At 37.3% G+C, this 17,171-nt stretch overlaps 3 protein-coding genes and 1 long non-coding RNA gene across 8 annotated transcripts; 2 read left to right on the forward strand and 2 right to left on the reverse strand.

The window, feature by feature from the left end:
• Window positions 1-123: 123 nt before the first annotated feature.
• On the forward strand, window positions 124-2,006 carry LOC117225757 (uncharacterized). Its single transcript, XR_004491601.2, has 2 exons — window positions 124-1,631; window positions 1,769-2,006. It is a non-coding gene; the product is annotated as an uncharacterized LOC117225757 (long non-coding RNA).
• A 2,098-nt stretch (window positions 2,007-4,104) lies between these two features.
• Window positions 4,105-9,391, reverse strand: LOC117225751 (uncharacterized). Of its 4 annotated transcripts, XM_033479487.2 has the most exons (6): window positions 6,705-6,723; window positions 6,495-6,575; window positions 6,285-6,402; window positions 6,124-6,205; window positions 5,849-6,035; window positions 4,105-5,681 (listed from the first exon to the last, which is right to left on the reverse strand). In XM_033479487.2, exons 3-6 carry the CDS (start codon window positions 6,351-6,353, stop codon window positions 5,468-5,470), a joined length of 552 nt encoding a protein of 183 aa, XP_033335378.1. In that variant the 5' UTR covers window positions 6,354-6,402; window positions 6,495-6,575; window positions 6,705-6,723; the 3' UTR covers window positions 4,105-5,467. The 4 variants fall into 4 exon arrangements, with proteins under 4 accessions (XP_033335378.1, XP_033335381.1, XP_033335379.1 ...); XM_033479490.2 differs by lacking the exons at window positions 6,495-6,575; window positions 6,705-6,723 and adding an exon at window positions 9,258-9,391 and having other exon boundaries at window positions 6,285-6,369; XM_033479488.2 differs by lacking the exons at window positions 6,495-6,575; window positions 6,705-6,723 and adding an exon at window positions 9,258-9,386.
• LOC117225749 (dynein intermediate chain 2, ciliary) lies at window positions 6,878-13,371 on the forward strand. Of its 2 annotated transcripts, XM_076526376.1 has the most exons (15): window positions 6,878-7,327; window positions 7,404-7,483; window positions 7,553-7,663; window positions 7,724-7,925; window positions 8,007-8,117; window positions 8,342-8,481; window positions 9,121-9,204; window positions 9,270-9,456; window positions 9,858-10,019; window positions 10,287-10,430; window positions 10,879-10,985; window positions 11,071-11,248; window positions 11,322-11,553; window positions 11,661-11,894; window positions 12,296-13,371. In XM_076526376.1, exons 2-15 carry the CDS (start codon window positions 7,430-7,432, stop codon window positions 12,474-12,476), a joined length of 2,127 nt encoding a protein of 708 aa, XP_076382491.1. In that variant the 5' UTR covers window positions 6,878-7,327; window positions 7,404-7,429; the 3' UTR covers window positions 12,477-13,371. The 2 variants fall into 2 exon arrangements, with proteins under 2 accessions (XP_076382491.1, XP_076382492.1); XM_076526377.1 differs by lacking the exon at window positions 6,878-7,327 and having other exon boundaries at window positions 7,393-7,483.
• LOC117225750 (ribitol 5-phosphate transferase FKRP) lies at window positions 12,637-16,395 on the reverse strand. Its single transcript, XM_033479486.2, has 3 exons — window positions 15,752-16,395; window positions 15,406-15,663; window positions 12,637-15,291 (listed from the first exon to the last, which is right to left on the reverse strand). Exons 1-3 carry the CDS (start codon window positions 16,214-16,216, stop codon window positions 14,524-14,526), a joined length of 1,491 nt encoding a protein of 496 aa, XP_033335377.1. The 5' UTR covers window positions 16,217-16,395; the 3' UTR covers window positions 12,637-14,523.
• Window positions 16,396-17,171: the final 776 nt, after the last annotated feature.

Below are 17,171 nucleotides of genomic sequence, written 5' to 3' on the forward strand. Positions count from 1 at the left end.
TGCCAGCGGTCAGGTGTTTCAAGCAGCCGCCACGCGACCCCACCGCCATCTGCCCGCCTCTCGCCCAACTCCTGCCCTGCCAGCCGCGCGGGACGCCCGCCTCCGCCGCGTGCACATCGCTCTGCCGCGCTTTTCCCGCGCACGCTCCTTACGCTCCTTACGCCGGCCACCACACGTGGCCGGTTCATTCATGGGGACACGGGACACCTTTTACGCCGCACGCGCCGCTTTCCGCGCCAGCCGGCTGCGACCCTCGCATGCGTGGACCACGGAGCCGAAGGAAGATATTATTCGCAACGATCGAAAGGAACGGGAAGTCGATGAATATTTTCTCTTAACTCGTCGAAGATAGTGTTCGTCCGCGCGTGTCGCTCCAGGAGTGTGCAACAATTTAAGGCTTGTTTTCGCTTCTTAGATTTTGTGAAGAGAGAATCGACGTTCGGCGAATTTAATATAGTCGGAACTGTTTGAAATTGTTCTTTGGTGATTCAGTGTGCGTGTGGCACGCGTGAGCGTTTAGAGATTAATGATTTTGATAAGTTCAGAGTGTCGTAACGTTGTCAGTCGTTCCAACGTTTTGTTATCAATTTATTGTTATTATTATTATTATCGGAGTGTGGATCAAGAGTAACTGAGGTACAAAATGAACGTTGTATACGTGTACTTTACAATGTCAAAATCACTCTGCATTTTTCGCTCGGGATTGCATTGGTTGCCTGATCGCGATTGACCAGCTCGCCGAATCTATCGTTGCCTCGTTATGGAAAAGCTCAGCAGATGGCGCGGTCGTTTCTAATAGCCAATAGATCGGTATCAATGCATTTCATATGTACCGACAGTTATGTCTAATATAATAATAATTATGTCTAATTATATCTAATATAATAATGTTGTATTAATCTAATACATGATTTTTACCGCAGAAGTTTAGCTATTTTAAATTTAAAAAACAATTGGAGCAAGAGAGATCGTCACTAAGCAAAGGATATAGCCGGATAACGGGGTCAAAAGTGACCCTGAACCAAATCGAACTTGCAATGAACCGTTCGATAGCTTATCGAAAGAAGATACTTTGTGCCAGTTTTCAACCCTAAATGTCGATTTGGAGGGTAGGGATGGGGTGACAAAGGAAATCATATATCTCCGCAATTTCTTTTATCTTCTTCACTTGAAAATTCTGAAAAAAATCTGGGATATGTTAACTATTAAGAGACACAGCCATGATTTTTTTCAGAACTTTTGGTCTCGAAATCGAATTTTTAAGAATTAAAAAGTTTTGAAGGCCGAGCGTTATTCAATTATGGCTACGCCAATGACCCCGTCCCGTAACGGGGCTCGAACTACGGTCCGCTGCCCGCTTGCTCGAAATCCATCGCTTCCTGTACCAACGACTTTTTATCGAGCTGGCCGGGATTAATTAAATACCGGTGCACGATGGCATTCGACTGCTCCTCGCGAAGGGTTGCGCCTACGTGATCGCACCTGCGATTTTACCTTGTTGAGGACGGTGCGCTCTTCCGCATTCTTTTGCAGCTTCTGCCTGCGTAACCTTTGTGGCCACGATTCTGCAGAGCCGGATGAGAGGGTCAAAAGTGACCCTAAACTAAATAGTACTTGCAATGGACCGTTCGGTAGCTCATTTTCATTTTTATTTTTGTTTTTATTTTTATTTGTATATTTCTATTTTTATTTCTATTTTTATTTTTATTTGTATATTTATTTTTATTTCTATTTTTAATTTTATTTGTATTTTTATTTTTATTTTCAGTACGCCTAAACCCCGCGCCGCGCACCAACGAAATGCTCCTATACATCTTCGGTCTTGCCGATCCTTTTTCCAAGCATCGGGGGACATATTCTCACGAAATCCGGTTCTACTGGTTTCAGAGATAGATTCAAAGGTGTAGGCCCGGGTACGGTGACTCAAACATTAGTACGTTCGCAGAATAATAAGAAAATAAACCATATAATAATAAAGTACTAAAAATAAAGCACATTGCACCATGGTGGATCGGTTTATTCGTCGAACTGGCATGGTGGGTGAGGGTTGATATTATAGTAATTTCTCCCTAATTCGCACTCACATTGCGCACAAAAATAGACGATTCGGGAAGAGCAGATACGATTATTCGAGGCTTGCGGCCGTTTTTATAGTGACCGATTGTCAAGATTATTTGATTTCAATTTTATATAATTTTATTTCAATTTTATATAATTTTATTTTCATTTTTTATAATTATATTGTAATTGTATATAATTTTACTTTAATTTTACTTAATTCATTATTTATTTATTATTTCTTTAATTTATTTGAATTTTATATAACTTCATTGTAATTGTATATAATTTTATTTAAATTTTACTTAATTTATTATTTATTTATGATTTATTATTTCTTCAATTTATTTTAATTTTATATAACTTTGTTGTAATTTTATATAATTTTATTTTAATTTTACTTAATTTATTATTTATTTATTATTTCTTCAATTTATTTTAATTTTATATAACTTCGTTGTAATTTTATATAATTTTATTTTAATTTTACTTAATTTATTATTTATTTATTATTTCTTTAATTTATTTTAATTGTATATAGTTATTCGATTTGATTTTTCAATATTGGATTTTGCGACCCATTTTGTTATAAAATAGGTGAAATCGTTTTATCAATGTTCGAAGCGTCGCGGTTGCATCGGTTTGGAAAAATGATAGAGTGACGTTCTCATTATCGAAGTCTCGCCACGATATCCGGTAGAAATTAGTGGTTAATCGGCGACGGAATCCCATTTCAAGGAGGGTCGTCCGTCCCTCTTCCCTCTTTGCATGGTACGTGCGAATAAACGATGGAACATTAGCGGCGGTCACATTACAGATTGTCACATACCCCGAAGGGGTGAGATTTATCGCTTCAAATTGGTTACAAAATACGCCATAATTTTCAATGAATTTACGAGCGTGCCGGCGGTGTTGACGACGCCGGCCAGCGAATATGTCTCCCTCACATAATATTATATGTACGAGGGCAATACGCGAGGCCAGGTGCATTTAAATATTCATACGCGATGCATCACGACGTCGTACATCGGTTTACCATCTCGAGCCTCGTTCCACGCACGGAAGACGCACGGAATCCGTGCGTACGCGGCACGTATTCTTAATTCAGCCTCTTTATCGAGACGATCCGATGTGACAATACACGTACAGGGTGTCCCAAAATTACGGTACTTTCGGGAAACAATGGGTTCCTGAGGTTATTTCAAGCAACTTTTTCCTCGGCGAAAATGTTCTATTCGGCCTGGTTAACGAGTTATCGGCATAAAACGCGGGCCAATTAGAGAGCGAGGGCGGAGCGTGGACGGGAGGGAGCGTGGCGCCGCACGTTTTTCGTCAATAACTCGCGAACGAAGCCGCGGATCGCATTTGCGCTAAGGAAAAAGTTGCTTCAAATGACCTCAGGAATCCCTCTTTTCACGGATGTGCCATAATTTCGGGACACCCCGTATACTTCACGTAAACTTTCAAAGACAACGTGCTTTGTAAATACCTTTCCGGATTTGTAATTACCGTACCGTAGATATTCGAGCATTTCTCTAATTATTTTGTACGAAATAAAAATAGATAAATAAATTAACAAATAAATAATTAAGGTAAGTCGAACGTGCTTCATTGGATCGCAACGAGGTCGTTTTAGAAATCGTTCGTACGACGATAAAAGTTTCACCCTATACGTGGACGTGATACGCAACGAGCATTCTCTCCCAGCGGCAGGCCGTTAATTTCTCTCCGTGCGCCGCTTTCCTGCGGGTTCAATTAAAAATCGGGCTTGTCCGAGTATCGGAGGGAAAAATTAATTCGCCGCGTACGAACGATTAATTAGCATCCTATTCGCCGGCATTCTTGTATTACACGGGAGTCGCCGGGCAAACGCGTGCCCCGACGACGAAAATGAGCAAATCGATTTCACGAGCGAGACGATCTCCTCTGCTAAAAAATTGTGCCAACAGCGCATGAAACGCGCTCGACAAATTTTTCTTCGGCGCGTCGGTGAAATCTGAAACGCTTTTTTGGATTCTTGGCGAGGGGTGCAAGGAATCGACGTCGAAAATTTTCAATTCTTTATTCATTCGAATCGGTAAAGACCGAGAGACAAATCATTTGCAATAAGTATATCTCCAAAATTACAGCAAAAGCTTCGACTATGGGCAGAATACAGTGAGTCCCAAAAATGTCTCGCGATCCGAAAACGGAATATTCCCGAGATCATTTGGAGAAACTTTCTCCTCAGCGAAAATGTTTTACGAGGCTCCGTTTACGAGTTATTAGCGAAAAACGCGGACCAATTGGAGAGCGAGGACGGAGCGTAGACGAGCGGGGGCGTGGCGCCATACGTTTTTCGTTAATAACTCGTAAACGGAGCCTCGTAGAACATTTCCGCTAAGGAGAAAGTTGCTTCGAATGACCTTGGGAACCCCCCATTTCCGGATTGCGAGACATTTTTGGGACACCCTGTAGAACTTTACACGGTGCATATGACAATAGGTATCTACAATGTGAACCATTCCTCTCCCGTAAATTTCACTGAAATCGCGAGCTTGAACACGATCGTCGATTGCGGATACGTTCTATCGGTAGAGTTCTAACGAATAGAAAAGTAGAAAAAAATCGATATCTCTTGAATCACATGATTTGAATACTTAATATATTTGGCTTGCATCGGGAGCGAGATCGAAGACGACGACGAGATCGCCGGCGTTGGCAGAGAAGATAGAAGGTGCTTTCAATTTCAATTAAACCACCGAGTCGACGTCTTTGATATTTTCTATTTCCATGCAATTAAATGCTATGGTTCGTGGTTGATCCTCGAGTAAATGAGGAATCTTGCAGTGGACGATTATGTTACTTGTTCTTGGATCGTTCCAAAAGTTCTCCGAGGGGGTCTGCATGTTTTCAAAAATGTCTCTTCTATCTTAACACAGTCATCATACATCATAGCTCATCGGGTCATACATCATCGTGCTTATCTTCACGGGTTCGGGCGCATGCATCGTCGTCTTCGTCGTCTCCTGCGATGATAATCGGTGCTCCCCCTCCCCCCACCCCGTGCCCCATCCGAATTCTGACACCGTTGCAGAGCGCTAAGAAGAAAGAAGAAAAAGAGAAACCGGACGAACGGGACGCGCGAGCCCGTGTTCTCGAGATTAGGATTGATTATGGGTCCTAATTTAGGACTGGCCAGTCAACAACACTGCCGTAAAATTTTACATTTCCTAGTTGTCCCACACTTTGGTCTGGGGGGTCCTGATCCCACATATAGTATGTATGTATATATATATATGTATGTATGTATATATAAAATTTTCTGATCACACAGTTATGTAAAATGTCAAAATAATAAATTAATATTCAACAACACATAAAAAATAATTAATCTCCGATATACTTAAAGCATATACATAACAATGAATTACAATATGTGGCACTGACAACGAAGGCAATCCTCAGTACAACCATGGTACTGCATAAACTTTAAATCAGGTGATGGTTGCGTTGGTCCTAAGTTCAACGAGTCCTCGCTTTCTTCGCTTAGCTCTTCGATGCTAAACGTATCGGTCAAATCTTGTTTGTGCTTCGATGAATCTTTTGTCTTCGACGTTGGGAACAGGGTCATCTCACCTTCGCTGTAAATTGGAACACTAGTTTTATAATGTTTCACTGGTGAGTGGGAACAATGGTTCTAGAATGTTTCACTGGTAAATTGGAACACTAGTTGTACAACGTGTCACTGGTAAATTGGAACATTATACTACGTTTCACATATAATCCGATGGAACACTCGAATGCTTACCTTTCACTGTCGCTGTGCCAATACTCAACGAGAGGCAGATGTTCCTTACTCTTGTTCGGTATAGGAAGCCTTTGAAATGAGATCATGCCGACAGTGTTTCTACCACTGTTGCCTCCTTCATCGTATTTTGGTAACTTTATGTAGTCTGAACTGCGTTGAATACGTTTGGCTTGTTCGATACGTGCCTCTGTGCAACATGAGAAATGTAGAAATATCAATGTCTTACACTGATGCTGTTACGTGAACACAAAGTAAGTTAATGATTCGAGAAGTACCAAGTTTTTTCTGTAGCTGCTTCGTGGTAGAATTGTGTTGAGATGTTTGTGTCTGGTTGCTGCTGCAGCTACTATCGCTTCCCTGGAAAAGCAGATTTATTGTCACGTCCAACCAACAAAATTGAAAGCGTAAAGTGAAGCACAATAAGTTATATGTTCACCAGAAAAAGTCTTTCATCTTCTACGCGACCAGTGTTCTTTGGATCACTGTCAATTCCGCTATCTTCCATGACAAGATAAACTGTTCTGTCACATGAAAGATTGATATTCTTATCTCATCTGGAAACGCACAGAACACTTAGAACCAAACACTGTTTTGACATAACCACATGCATACACAGAAATTTCTCGTAAAACAGCTAAGAATATACCTCTTCTCGTTTATACATCTAATTGCAATGCACAGAGTCCATTTATAATGTACACAGAGTCATTGTTTGTACACAGGTACTCTGAACAGGTATTCGAAAAATAATCGTTTATTTTCGAATGTAACATAATGCACACGAAAAAACAATATTTACGTTGTCCAGCAGAAAGATCTGCTTAGATACACACATGATTTCGAAATATTTACTCACAAGCATTTCTGTACGAATCTGCCTTATCTCAGTACCAAGCATGCTTACATTATCATGGTATGTTCTGTTATTGATTTTCTTTCATGTATAGAACTGCAGGGATATTTTAACATTATCACCAGTCACTTGTATGAAATAAACATCAATTTCCACAGAAATGTACACTCTGCACACTTCATGCATTATTATATCTCTGCATCGTGTGTATTTTATAATATTAAATATAAAAAAAAACAAAATTTCGTAAATCAATAAATCACTTGAAATCTCATGTTTTGCATGTCGGTGTTAGTAATACGGCAGTGCTAATAATAAATTGATACGAAATTCGACATAATATTTATTGAAATGTACGTTAGAATACATTTTAATGCTACTATATACATATATACAATTGTAACATGTTTCCTAAGCAACCAAAGATCTTCTCCACATCTTGCAATGGTGGATCTGATGTAAAGAACTTCAAGCTGTTTTTCTAGTTCATTGTAATCATACAGTGTTTGATATTTGTATAATATGTTCAGCAATATTGTTTATACAAAAAGGAAATCCAGGAAAATTTGACATATCTTTCCCCAGACAAAGATTTTAACGTTCCTCGCCGCATCACAAGAACATTGGTGAGTTCTTTGGTGCAATTAGAGTTCTAAATAAATCAGAGTAGACAATTCAACGGTGTTGTATCCTATTGTATAGCAAGTTGGGAAGCTGATAACAACGCGATGGCATACGGAAGGAAGTCGATGTCGAAGCCGTCCGAGCGGGATCTTGGAAGAGTTAGTGCTTTGGAACGTAACTATAAATCGTGAGAACATTTTTCATTGAAATGAATCGTTTGCACGTAGCACATGAGCTTCGCGAAGAGCCGCGTGGACTTCGTCGGAGCTGGCGACATAGACTGGCTGCGCGCGAAACTTCTTCTGAAGCCGGACGATCAGCTGCAATTAACGGAAGAGGTATACGTTCGGTTTTTTTTGAAATATCATAACTATGTGTATAGTGTGTCGAATCCGTAGGAAATGCAAGAAGAAATCGCTAGGGTTCTCACTATACACAACACGAGAGTCCCGGATGCTTTGGTTGAGTGGTCGTGGAAGTTGAAGGAGTTCGTTAAGTTACCTCCACCCCCGCATTTGGTGACAATCCTGAACGTGCAGGGGACGATATTGCACAAGGATTCCGAAGAGGCGAAAATACAATTAGCTGGCGGACATCTCGGTGAGATCCCGCGAAGGGAAATTCGTTGTTCGCGTTCATGGTCTCTGTGTTATTCAAATGAAATGAACTCCCTTCGTGCAGTGGAGAGTCTCCAGGACGCGGCGACGCTCTTGCATGGCGACGAAGATGAAGAAGAAGACGAGGAAGGGGAGGAGGGAGAAGACAAGAGGGAGGAGGAAGAGGAGGAAGAAGGTATAATGAATAGTTGTGGTGATCGCAAGAAGTATCGCGCGTTACTGTATACATACATGTGTATGCAGCAGAGACTCCAATATCCGAACATTTGTTTTTAAAATGTTCTGCTATCCGAACGTTCTATTATTTTATTTTAGCGTATTATTTAGGTATATTATTGAATAGTAGAGAAGTTTGAATGACATTTTTAGATAATTTAATGTTTATGAATGAATGATAAGATGCCGAGGAAGAAGCTAAAGAGCCGGAAGTTGACGCTGAAGCGGACGATGAAGAGGTAGAAGCGGTGAAACCGAAGAAAGTTCCAAATCAATTCAACTTTTGCGAGAGGGCTGCTCTGACGTATACTAATCCTTTACGAGTAAGATAATGCAAATTCAATTCAATATAAATTGCATATAAATTCCATAAATATTCTTTGAAAATTCTTGGAATTCCATAAAAATTGGATATAAATTCCATATAAATTCTATATAAATTCCATATAAATTCTATATAAATTACATAAAAATTATATATAAATTGCATATAAATTGCATATAAATTCCATATAAATTCCATAATAATTCCATATAAATTCTATATAAATTGCATATAAAAATTCCACAATAATTCCATATAAATTCCATAAAAATTCCATATAAATTCTATAAAAATTCCATAAAAATTGAATATAAATTCTATATAAATTACATATAAATTCCATGTAAATTCCATGTAAATTCTATGAAAATTGCATAAAAATTCCATAGAAATTCCATAGAAATTCCAAATAAGTTCTATATAAATTGCATATAAAAAAAAATTCCATGAAAATTCCATAAAAATTGCACATAAATTCCATAAAAATTCCAAATAAATTCCACATAAATTCCACGTAAATTCCACATAAATTCCATATAAATTGCACGTAAAATCCACATAAATTCCACACAAATTGCCCAAAAATTGCGCATTCAATTTAATAAAATATTTAAACGATCACGTGACAATTTTACAGGAAATGAGCACGCAAACTGTGCCACCACCGACAGCTACGTTTAACGCACACGTCTTCCAATGGACGATCTTCGACGAGTATCAAGTACGTGGATCATTTAACCGATTAAATTAGAAACGCATAAGCGGCTCGTTTACCTTGGTTTTTAGGAAGATTTCGCGCAACAGCAACGCGAGAGAGAAAAGGAGAAGAGGGTTCCAATTTTACAACTGAAGAAGGAAGACATGAAGAAGCAGGCGCAATCACAGTCGATGGCAATGTCGGCTCGAATGTTACAAGCAGCGAAAACGTTGGAACGAATGGTGAACCAAAATATCTTCGACGATATCGCGCAGGGTAATTATTGCCGAGATAATGATAACGCATTCGACGAAATATACATATATATTTTTAATTGATTGTATTTTATTTTATTTCAGTTTAATTGATTGTACTTTATCTTATTTCAGTTTAATTTATTGTATTTTATTTTATTTCAGTTTAATTTATTATATTTTATTTTATTTAGTTTAATATACTGAAGTTTATTTTATTTCAGTTTAATTTATTGTATTTTATTTTAATTCAGTTTAAGTTATTGTATTTTATTTTAATTCAGTTTAAGTTATTGTATTTTATTTTATTTCAGTTTAATTCATTGCATTTTATTTTATTTCAGTTTAATTTATTGTATTTTATATTATTTCAGTTTAATTTATTCAATTTTAATTTATATATGTACAGATAAATATTTTTAGATTATCGATATTGGGACGATCCAAGCGACGAATTCAAGGACGGGGAAGGATCGTTGCTGCCGTTGTGGAAATTCAGTTACGAAAAAACGAAGAAGCACGATGTCACAAATTTATGCTTCAACGGCAGATACTACGATTTATTCGCGGTGTCTTATGGAACGAGTTAATAAAAGATACGGTCGCGCTTCCGAAAACCGGTCACAAACATCGTTGTTCTCATCTGGAAGCAATCAGAATTTCAGCGAAAACGAAAAATAAAATTTTTCAAAATTACTGGGAATGTCGCTAATGGGTTTTTATGTAAATTAAGCTATTTTCAAAATTTCAGCCGAATCGGTTGTTGTGAACGGTTCGCCGAAGTCACGCCAGGAATATTAAATTTTCGATATCTCGTTGTCTAAACGTACACTGATACCTGTAAAATTGCAGTGTCATTTAATAGTCCGATAACAAATGGGAAAGTTTGCTTATTCAGTCTGAAAAATCCATCGTATCCAGAATGGATCTGTGAAATAGAGACTCCGGTAATGTCTTTGGCCTTCAGTGAACAGCATCCACATCTTTTAGTCATCGGTAGTTGATTAAAAATTAAAATATTCCATATTACATATTATAATAATAATACGTTGTACAAATTGTTGTACTTATTCGAGTTTGATTTACTGTATTTTATTTTATTTCTGTTTAATTTATTGCACTTTATTCTATTTCAGTTTAATTTATTGTACTTTATTTTATTTCAGATTACTTTATTGCGTTTTATTTTATTTCAGTTTAATTTATTGTACTTCATTTTATTTCAGTTTAATTTATTGTACTTCATTTTATTTCAGTTTAATTTATTGTGTTTTATTTTAGTTTAGTTTAATTTAATTTAATGTATTTTATTCTATTCCATTTTATTTTTTTGCTTTATTTTATCTATTTTATTTTATTTAATAATAACATTATTAAATATATATACATATAATATATTATTATATATATAATAATAACATTAACGTCTATTTTTGTGATTCAGGTGCAATGGACGGTTCCGTTGCCGTTTATAATATTATGTTACCACCGACGGCCCCGCAATACAGGAGCAACGACGTTCATCAAAAGCATGGAGGTATAGTGTGGGAGGTTTGTTAAACGAAACCATATTAATCAAACGAGTCGGTAATTTTCAGTCGAAATAACGCTAACACATACATATTTCTTCGTCAAGGTATGCTGGGCACCGGACACGGAAGAAGGTAATTTGGCATTCTACAGTGTCAGCATCGATGGGAAAATCAATTATTGGATACTGAATCAGAATGATCTAGGACTGACAACGGTGATGACACTTTTCCTAGACCGGCCTCCAATACCTGGACCAGATGGTACTATGATCACTTTAATAGGTAATGAATATCTTTGCGTAATTCCTGTTGGACCAGCTGAGAACAATGTTTATAGAATGTTTATTGAATGTAGGATGTGGAACAAGCCTGGCATTCCATCCGGCTGATCAAAATGTATTCCTGGTAGGGACGGAAGAGGGAACAATTTATAAATGTAATACGGCTTACAGCAGTGTTTACATGAAAACGTATAACGAGGCACACGACATGCCGGTGTACAGAATAGTGTTCAACAAATTTAATTCGAACATATTCGCGAGCTGCTCTGGCGACTGGAGAATAAAGATATGGGAGGACAATAGAATGTGAGAGTCACGCCAGCAGCATTACCTGTGAAGCTAATATTGCCAACAGCAAGTGTATTGCTATAGATAACGTAATTCTATAAATTACACGATTAATATTTTTCTAGGGAACCTTTGTTCGCGTTTGATCTCGGTGTTCCAATTGGAGACGTTGTATGGGCACCGTACAGTTCCACAGTATTGGCATGTGTTTCCAACGACGGAAAGGTCACGGTGTTCGACTTGAACGTGAACAAATATAGACCGATATGTAGCCAAGCAGTGGTTAGTAAAAAGAAGAATAAATTAACTCGGCTAGCGTTTAACAACAAACTGCCGTTTATTATTGTCGGTGACGATAAGTAAGTATTACTCAGAAACGTCTAAGCAGGGCTGTGGATTAAAAGATTCTTCAAATGGTTTGTATCTTCTTATGTAATGTTTCAAGATTCTTGAAATAGTTCGTATCTTCTCATGTAATGTTTCAAGATTCTTGAAATGATTTGTATTTTCTCATGTAATACAGAATTTGGCAAATAAAGTTCCCTTGAAATACTAGTTACGTATGGGGATAGCATCTCCAAATATATTTAACTACGTAACATGCATGTGTAATTACTGTTTCAAAGAAATGTTTGCCATTTTGTATTACATAAAAAGATACATATATTTATAGTCCATTTACTACTTCAAAAATCGATTTTCCTCCAGCCCTGCATCTAAGACTGTCATTTCATTAAATTGTCCACCATGTTGCATACAGAGGTACAGTGACAACCTTGAAGCTCTCGCCGAATCTTCGGATAAAAGTGAAGCCAACGAAGCGGCAATTGCATTTAACGCACGCGGATCTGGAAATCATGAAGTTAGAAAAATTACTGAGCTTTGTACGCGAACCACCTGTACTGCCACCGCCGGAGGATGTACGAGTAACAGCGACGTAGTTCAATTATACTTTATCCCCGACATAAACGTGTTCGCATTTCTTTCTCGATTATAAATGATATAGCAAGCATAGTAATTTATTTCTTGGTAAAAAATACTTGACTGGAAAGAACGGTTTTCTTGTTCGTAGAATCCTCGTCCGCATTGAATGATATGACATTTACGTTTTATAAACAGTAACATTTTATTGGTAATCGCTATAACAGAAAATACAGAGAATTAGTGTCCTATGTCTTTATAAATGAATTGGCACTAAATTTAGAATACATGAAAAATATGACTATCAGTTATAAATAGAATGTTGGTATACAGAATTGCTACGACATGTGTACCCTAGACTAGAAGCAAATCTTAACGATTATGAAACTACTTTAATATACCGTTCTGTAAATAGCATTATTTATGTCAACTTCATTGCAATTCCATACACATGAGAGCACTGATTTCCTTCGCAAAACGAAAACATTTTGTTCAATAAATCTCACAAAAATTAGTTCACAAGAATTGTACACATGTAATAAAGTCGCGCGTGGAGTATTTTGTATATTGCAAAAGTAGAGAAAAAAAGAAACTGCGAAAGTAGATAAAAAAAGAAACTGCAAAAGCAGAATAATCATAGCAGACTTAATTGTTCTCCGGTGCGTCAAAGCAAGCACTGGTCACCGACGTGTTTTATGCGTTTGAAATAAACGTTACATAGTCTATGATAGTTTTATAATAAAATCTTAAGTATTAAAGTATTCGATATACAATTTAGATATGTTCTTAAATGAAATATTTGGTAAACGTGTTATATAAAAAGAACTGATATATCACAGTAACGTTAGTGAAAAAGATTTGTGATTTGTATAAATACTATCAAAATAAATAACAAAATAAATTAATGTAAAAGAACGATACAGCATTTGCTAATGTTAAAGTAATAAATAAATAAATCCGATCGATATACAGTATTGTTGAAATTCTAGAAAGTAATTTGTACTAAAGGTTCGGCCAAATGGTGCAACAGAACGCAACACAAGTAAAAGAAAATAATTCCGAGAGAACGTAAATCACTTCAAATCTTTGGCACATCAATTCATTTTATCGAGTTAAATGAAAAACTCATCGGGCTTAACAACGCCCAAAACTTCATTTACAAAGTCGATTGTAAATACGATGTTCTACTCGAAAATATATTTTATGCTTGTAACTTTTTTGTCAAGTTACAAAATATTTCAAAACATTAATTTCGAAATCATCTAAAGTACGATTTAGGAACTTGTGAATACACATATACGACAATTTAATGATAATAAAATACGAAATAAATTAGTTCTTATTTCAAAAATAAATAATTATGTCAAGCTAATCGAACGTTTAGCCAAATTCCTCTGCAGCTTTTCTTATCGATCTAAGCAAAGGAAACACGTAACGCCTACATTTTTAACTGTATTTTGTAAAACCTCTTCTATCCAAGTTAACGATCGTTCCTGTTTCACGACACCGTTCGTTAAAACTTTTATAAATCGTCGGAAAATAATATATCTCGAGTGGAAATTCTACGACGCAAGACCTAATCTAAATTCTTAGTAGAGGATATTTAAGATGCTTAAGACGGTAATAAAAAATGTAAAGTCTGATTAAGTATAGAAATAGTTATCAGCTACGTAATTTAAATTATACCTTGATACAGAAATGCACTTGCGAAAACCGGTCACATCCGATTTCGCTGAAATTTTACAGACATCTTTACTTTTCATACAATGTCTGTCAGAAGTTTCGACGAGTTTCAGTTAAAATAGAAAATTTTGTGAAAAATGGTTTACCATTATAACCTTACTACATTGCCTTACACTGCCGTTTCAATCATTTGCAAAATTTTGGGCATTAAACTTCGCTTTCTGGCAAACACTGTACTTTTGTAAAAATGAAACTAGTTTCAAAATGTCAGTCAAAATCGAACGTGACCAGTTCTCGGACGTTTCGCTGAGAAATATTTTCTGTTCCTAGTCGTATGTACCCTTTCCTAGAAAGTGAATCTATCTAATTGCACAAGTACAAAGTCTAAAACGAAACTTTCCCGAGAAGTTCTGGTTTCTCTATCACACCTTTAAAGTACTTCCATTCTAAAAAATCCCTGATATTGTTCGGACACGGCACTTGCCTACCAGCGAATTCAATGCTCGACATCGGATGAAGAAACTGTTCCGGGAAATTCCTTTGATGCAGAAACCATGCCGCTTTGGTCATAGAACCGTTCTTCGAGTAAAACGGAAGTATGTTCACGTTCAAATGATTGATCTTCGAGTACTGCACTTTAAAATAGTCCCCCTCGGTGGCTTTCTCCCAGACGAAACCGTCGTTGTCGACGGTGGGTTTAATCATGGCCTTGATGATCCATGGGGATCGTTCAAGGTCGTCACGATTTACACCTATTTGTACTTCATGATCCCACGGCAGAATATCGCCGTTCTTCATAGCACCAAGTAAAGATCCCCCCTCCAACCAGAATCTTACACCAACCTCTTCTAACTGATCGAACACGTGATGAGCAACTTTTCTTAATCCTGAGAGACAACAAGGTGGCGTGTATCTCTTTTGATAAAGATACGACGGTATACCGTTTACAATTGATCCAAAGCATCTGCTGCTTTCTCTCGAACAACCGTACCACTCTATGGTATCCGATTCCCTTACAACTTTCTTAATTCCTAACTTTTCGAACATTATTCGTTCACGATTCAGATGTAGCTCTTGTAATTTCCACTGGGATTGCTGATTTGTGTGTAACAACTTTCCTTCGTTCAGCTGATAACTTGTCAGTATATGAATCTAGGAACAAGTAATAACATCATAAGATCGCACTAAATCATTCTTCTCTTTTCACACTGTGTCGCATCGAGACTGTATTATAAAGTATTAGAAGATTGAACCAAAATTGGATACCTTTGAACTTATTGCAGTCGTTTGAATGTACAATGCGTCTGCGAATGGTAACAAGAAAGGATCGGTTAACTTCCTTAATATCCTCGTCTCGATGATAGTAGCATGTTTTCCAGTTACACTGTCGCATACATTGCCCTCGATTCTTGAGAACTTAAGGCTCCATTCTCTTACTTTTAAATCTATGCTAATGCAATTCAAATTTGCCTTTCCTATCGGTACGATTACTATACCTAGTTTTCCTGCGTGCGACACGGTCTCCTGTAACAAGACAATTCGATTAATGCCGATTGAATCCAATGACGCCAACAATTGTGTCTGAATAATGTAAACACACAAAGACGCTCACCTGTACGACTTCTTTATTGGTAAGTCTGCTCGCGTCCGGTAAAAATAATACGTACTTCGTACGTACATAGAAAAGCGGATTTCTCTCGTCGTAAGACGTGTTGAAATCCGGTTGTAAATTTATCAGCTTCACATTTTGCATGCTATAATTGGCAAAATCCAATTCTAACGGAGGGTACGGCAATTCATTAGATACTATTAAAATTGGTATGGTCGGGAAAAAGTCCAAAACAGACTCCACCGTGGAAGCAACATCGTTCTCGAAGTTCTCGAACTGTCTTATAACAACAGTGACGAGACGAGCCAGCCGGCGATGGAGTTTCTGCGGCGGATCGGTTGTCACCACGTTCGGTGTCAACAATCTCAATGTGTTCTGCGCCGCGAACAATCTCCATATTCTGTGCCATATAATAATATTACCTAACAGCGCGAGCACTAACAGCGTTCTGACAAACTTAAGACGCATAATTATCGCGTGTTCTCCAGTATCATTGTACGCCAAATGTTCTTTCAGTTAACATTCGTATCGTAAACACTTTTCAATCTCGTTCTCAATAGTTTCTTATGCCAAGGTGCATTCGTGTACACTTCAATTCATTTTGCCCGAGCTACCAACATCGTTTCATCCTTTTTACCTATACCGTGGAGCCCCTGGGACCAATTGGTGCTGCCATCGCTGTGAAATCGTAGTCTCGAATTTCACACCAACCCTGGTTGCAACCAGGGAGGTCATGGAGAAACGAGGTTTCTCTCAACAAGGTTTTTCAGGTCTGGAACACTTTGTGAAACAGTTGGCAACACTGTCAACCAGTGCCGCGGCGAAAGGTACTAGATTTGTCTGGAAGTGGGGATGGTGTGGCAGGGAGGGAGTCTTCCCACAGGTTCTTCAATTTCTTTTAGAAATTTGGTGCAAACGATCGACGTTTAGAGGATCCAAGCATCTGAACAAAAATCAAATTAATGTTTTCATCTAGCACAAAATCTAGCACCTTTTATGCCAACCCTGCTAATCAATGTTGTTAGGAATCCACAAACCATCTACAAAGGCCTCATCGTCGCACACCCCTCGGAGTCGTTAAAAATCTTCTTATTCTCTAACTTTGCATTCCCTTAATATCGAAGGGTGTTAGAAAGGCATAGTTAGCGAGAGTCGAGTATATTGTACATTTCAACAAGTGATCATACGGTAACTTAACGTTTCTACCGAAAGTTGCAAGAACAGACTTGTTTTTACCAACGTAAAAGAATGTATTTCATTTTTACATAAATAATAGAGTATACTTCATCTTCATTATTCATTTTATTTTTATTAAATCATGTATACTTCATTTTTACTTAAAGTAATATATTATACTTCATTTTACTAAAGTAATACAGTACGCTTCATTTTCTTACTAAGGTAATAGAATATACATCGTTCT

The sequence above is a fragment of the Megalopta genalis genome, chromosome 14 (assembly GCF_051020955.1).
Source record: "Megalopta genalis isolate 19385.01 chromosome 14, iyMegGena1_principal, whole genome shotgun sequence".
NCBI lineage: Eukaryota > Metazoa > Arthropoda > Insecta > Hymenoptera > Halictidae > Megalopta > Megalopta genalis.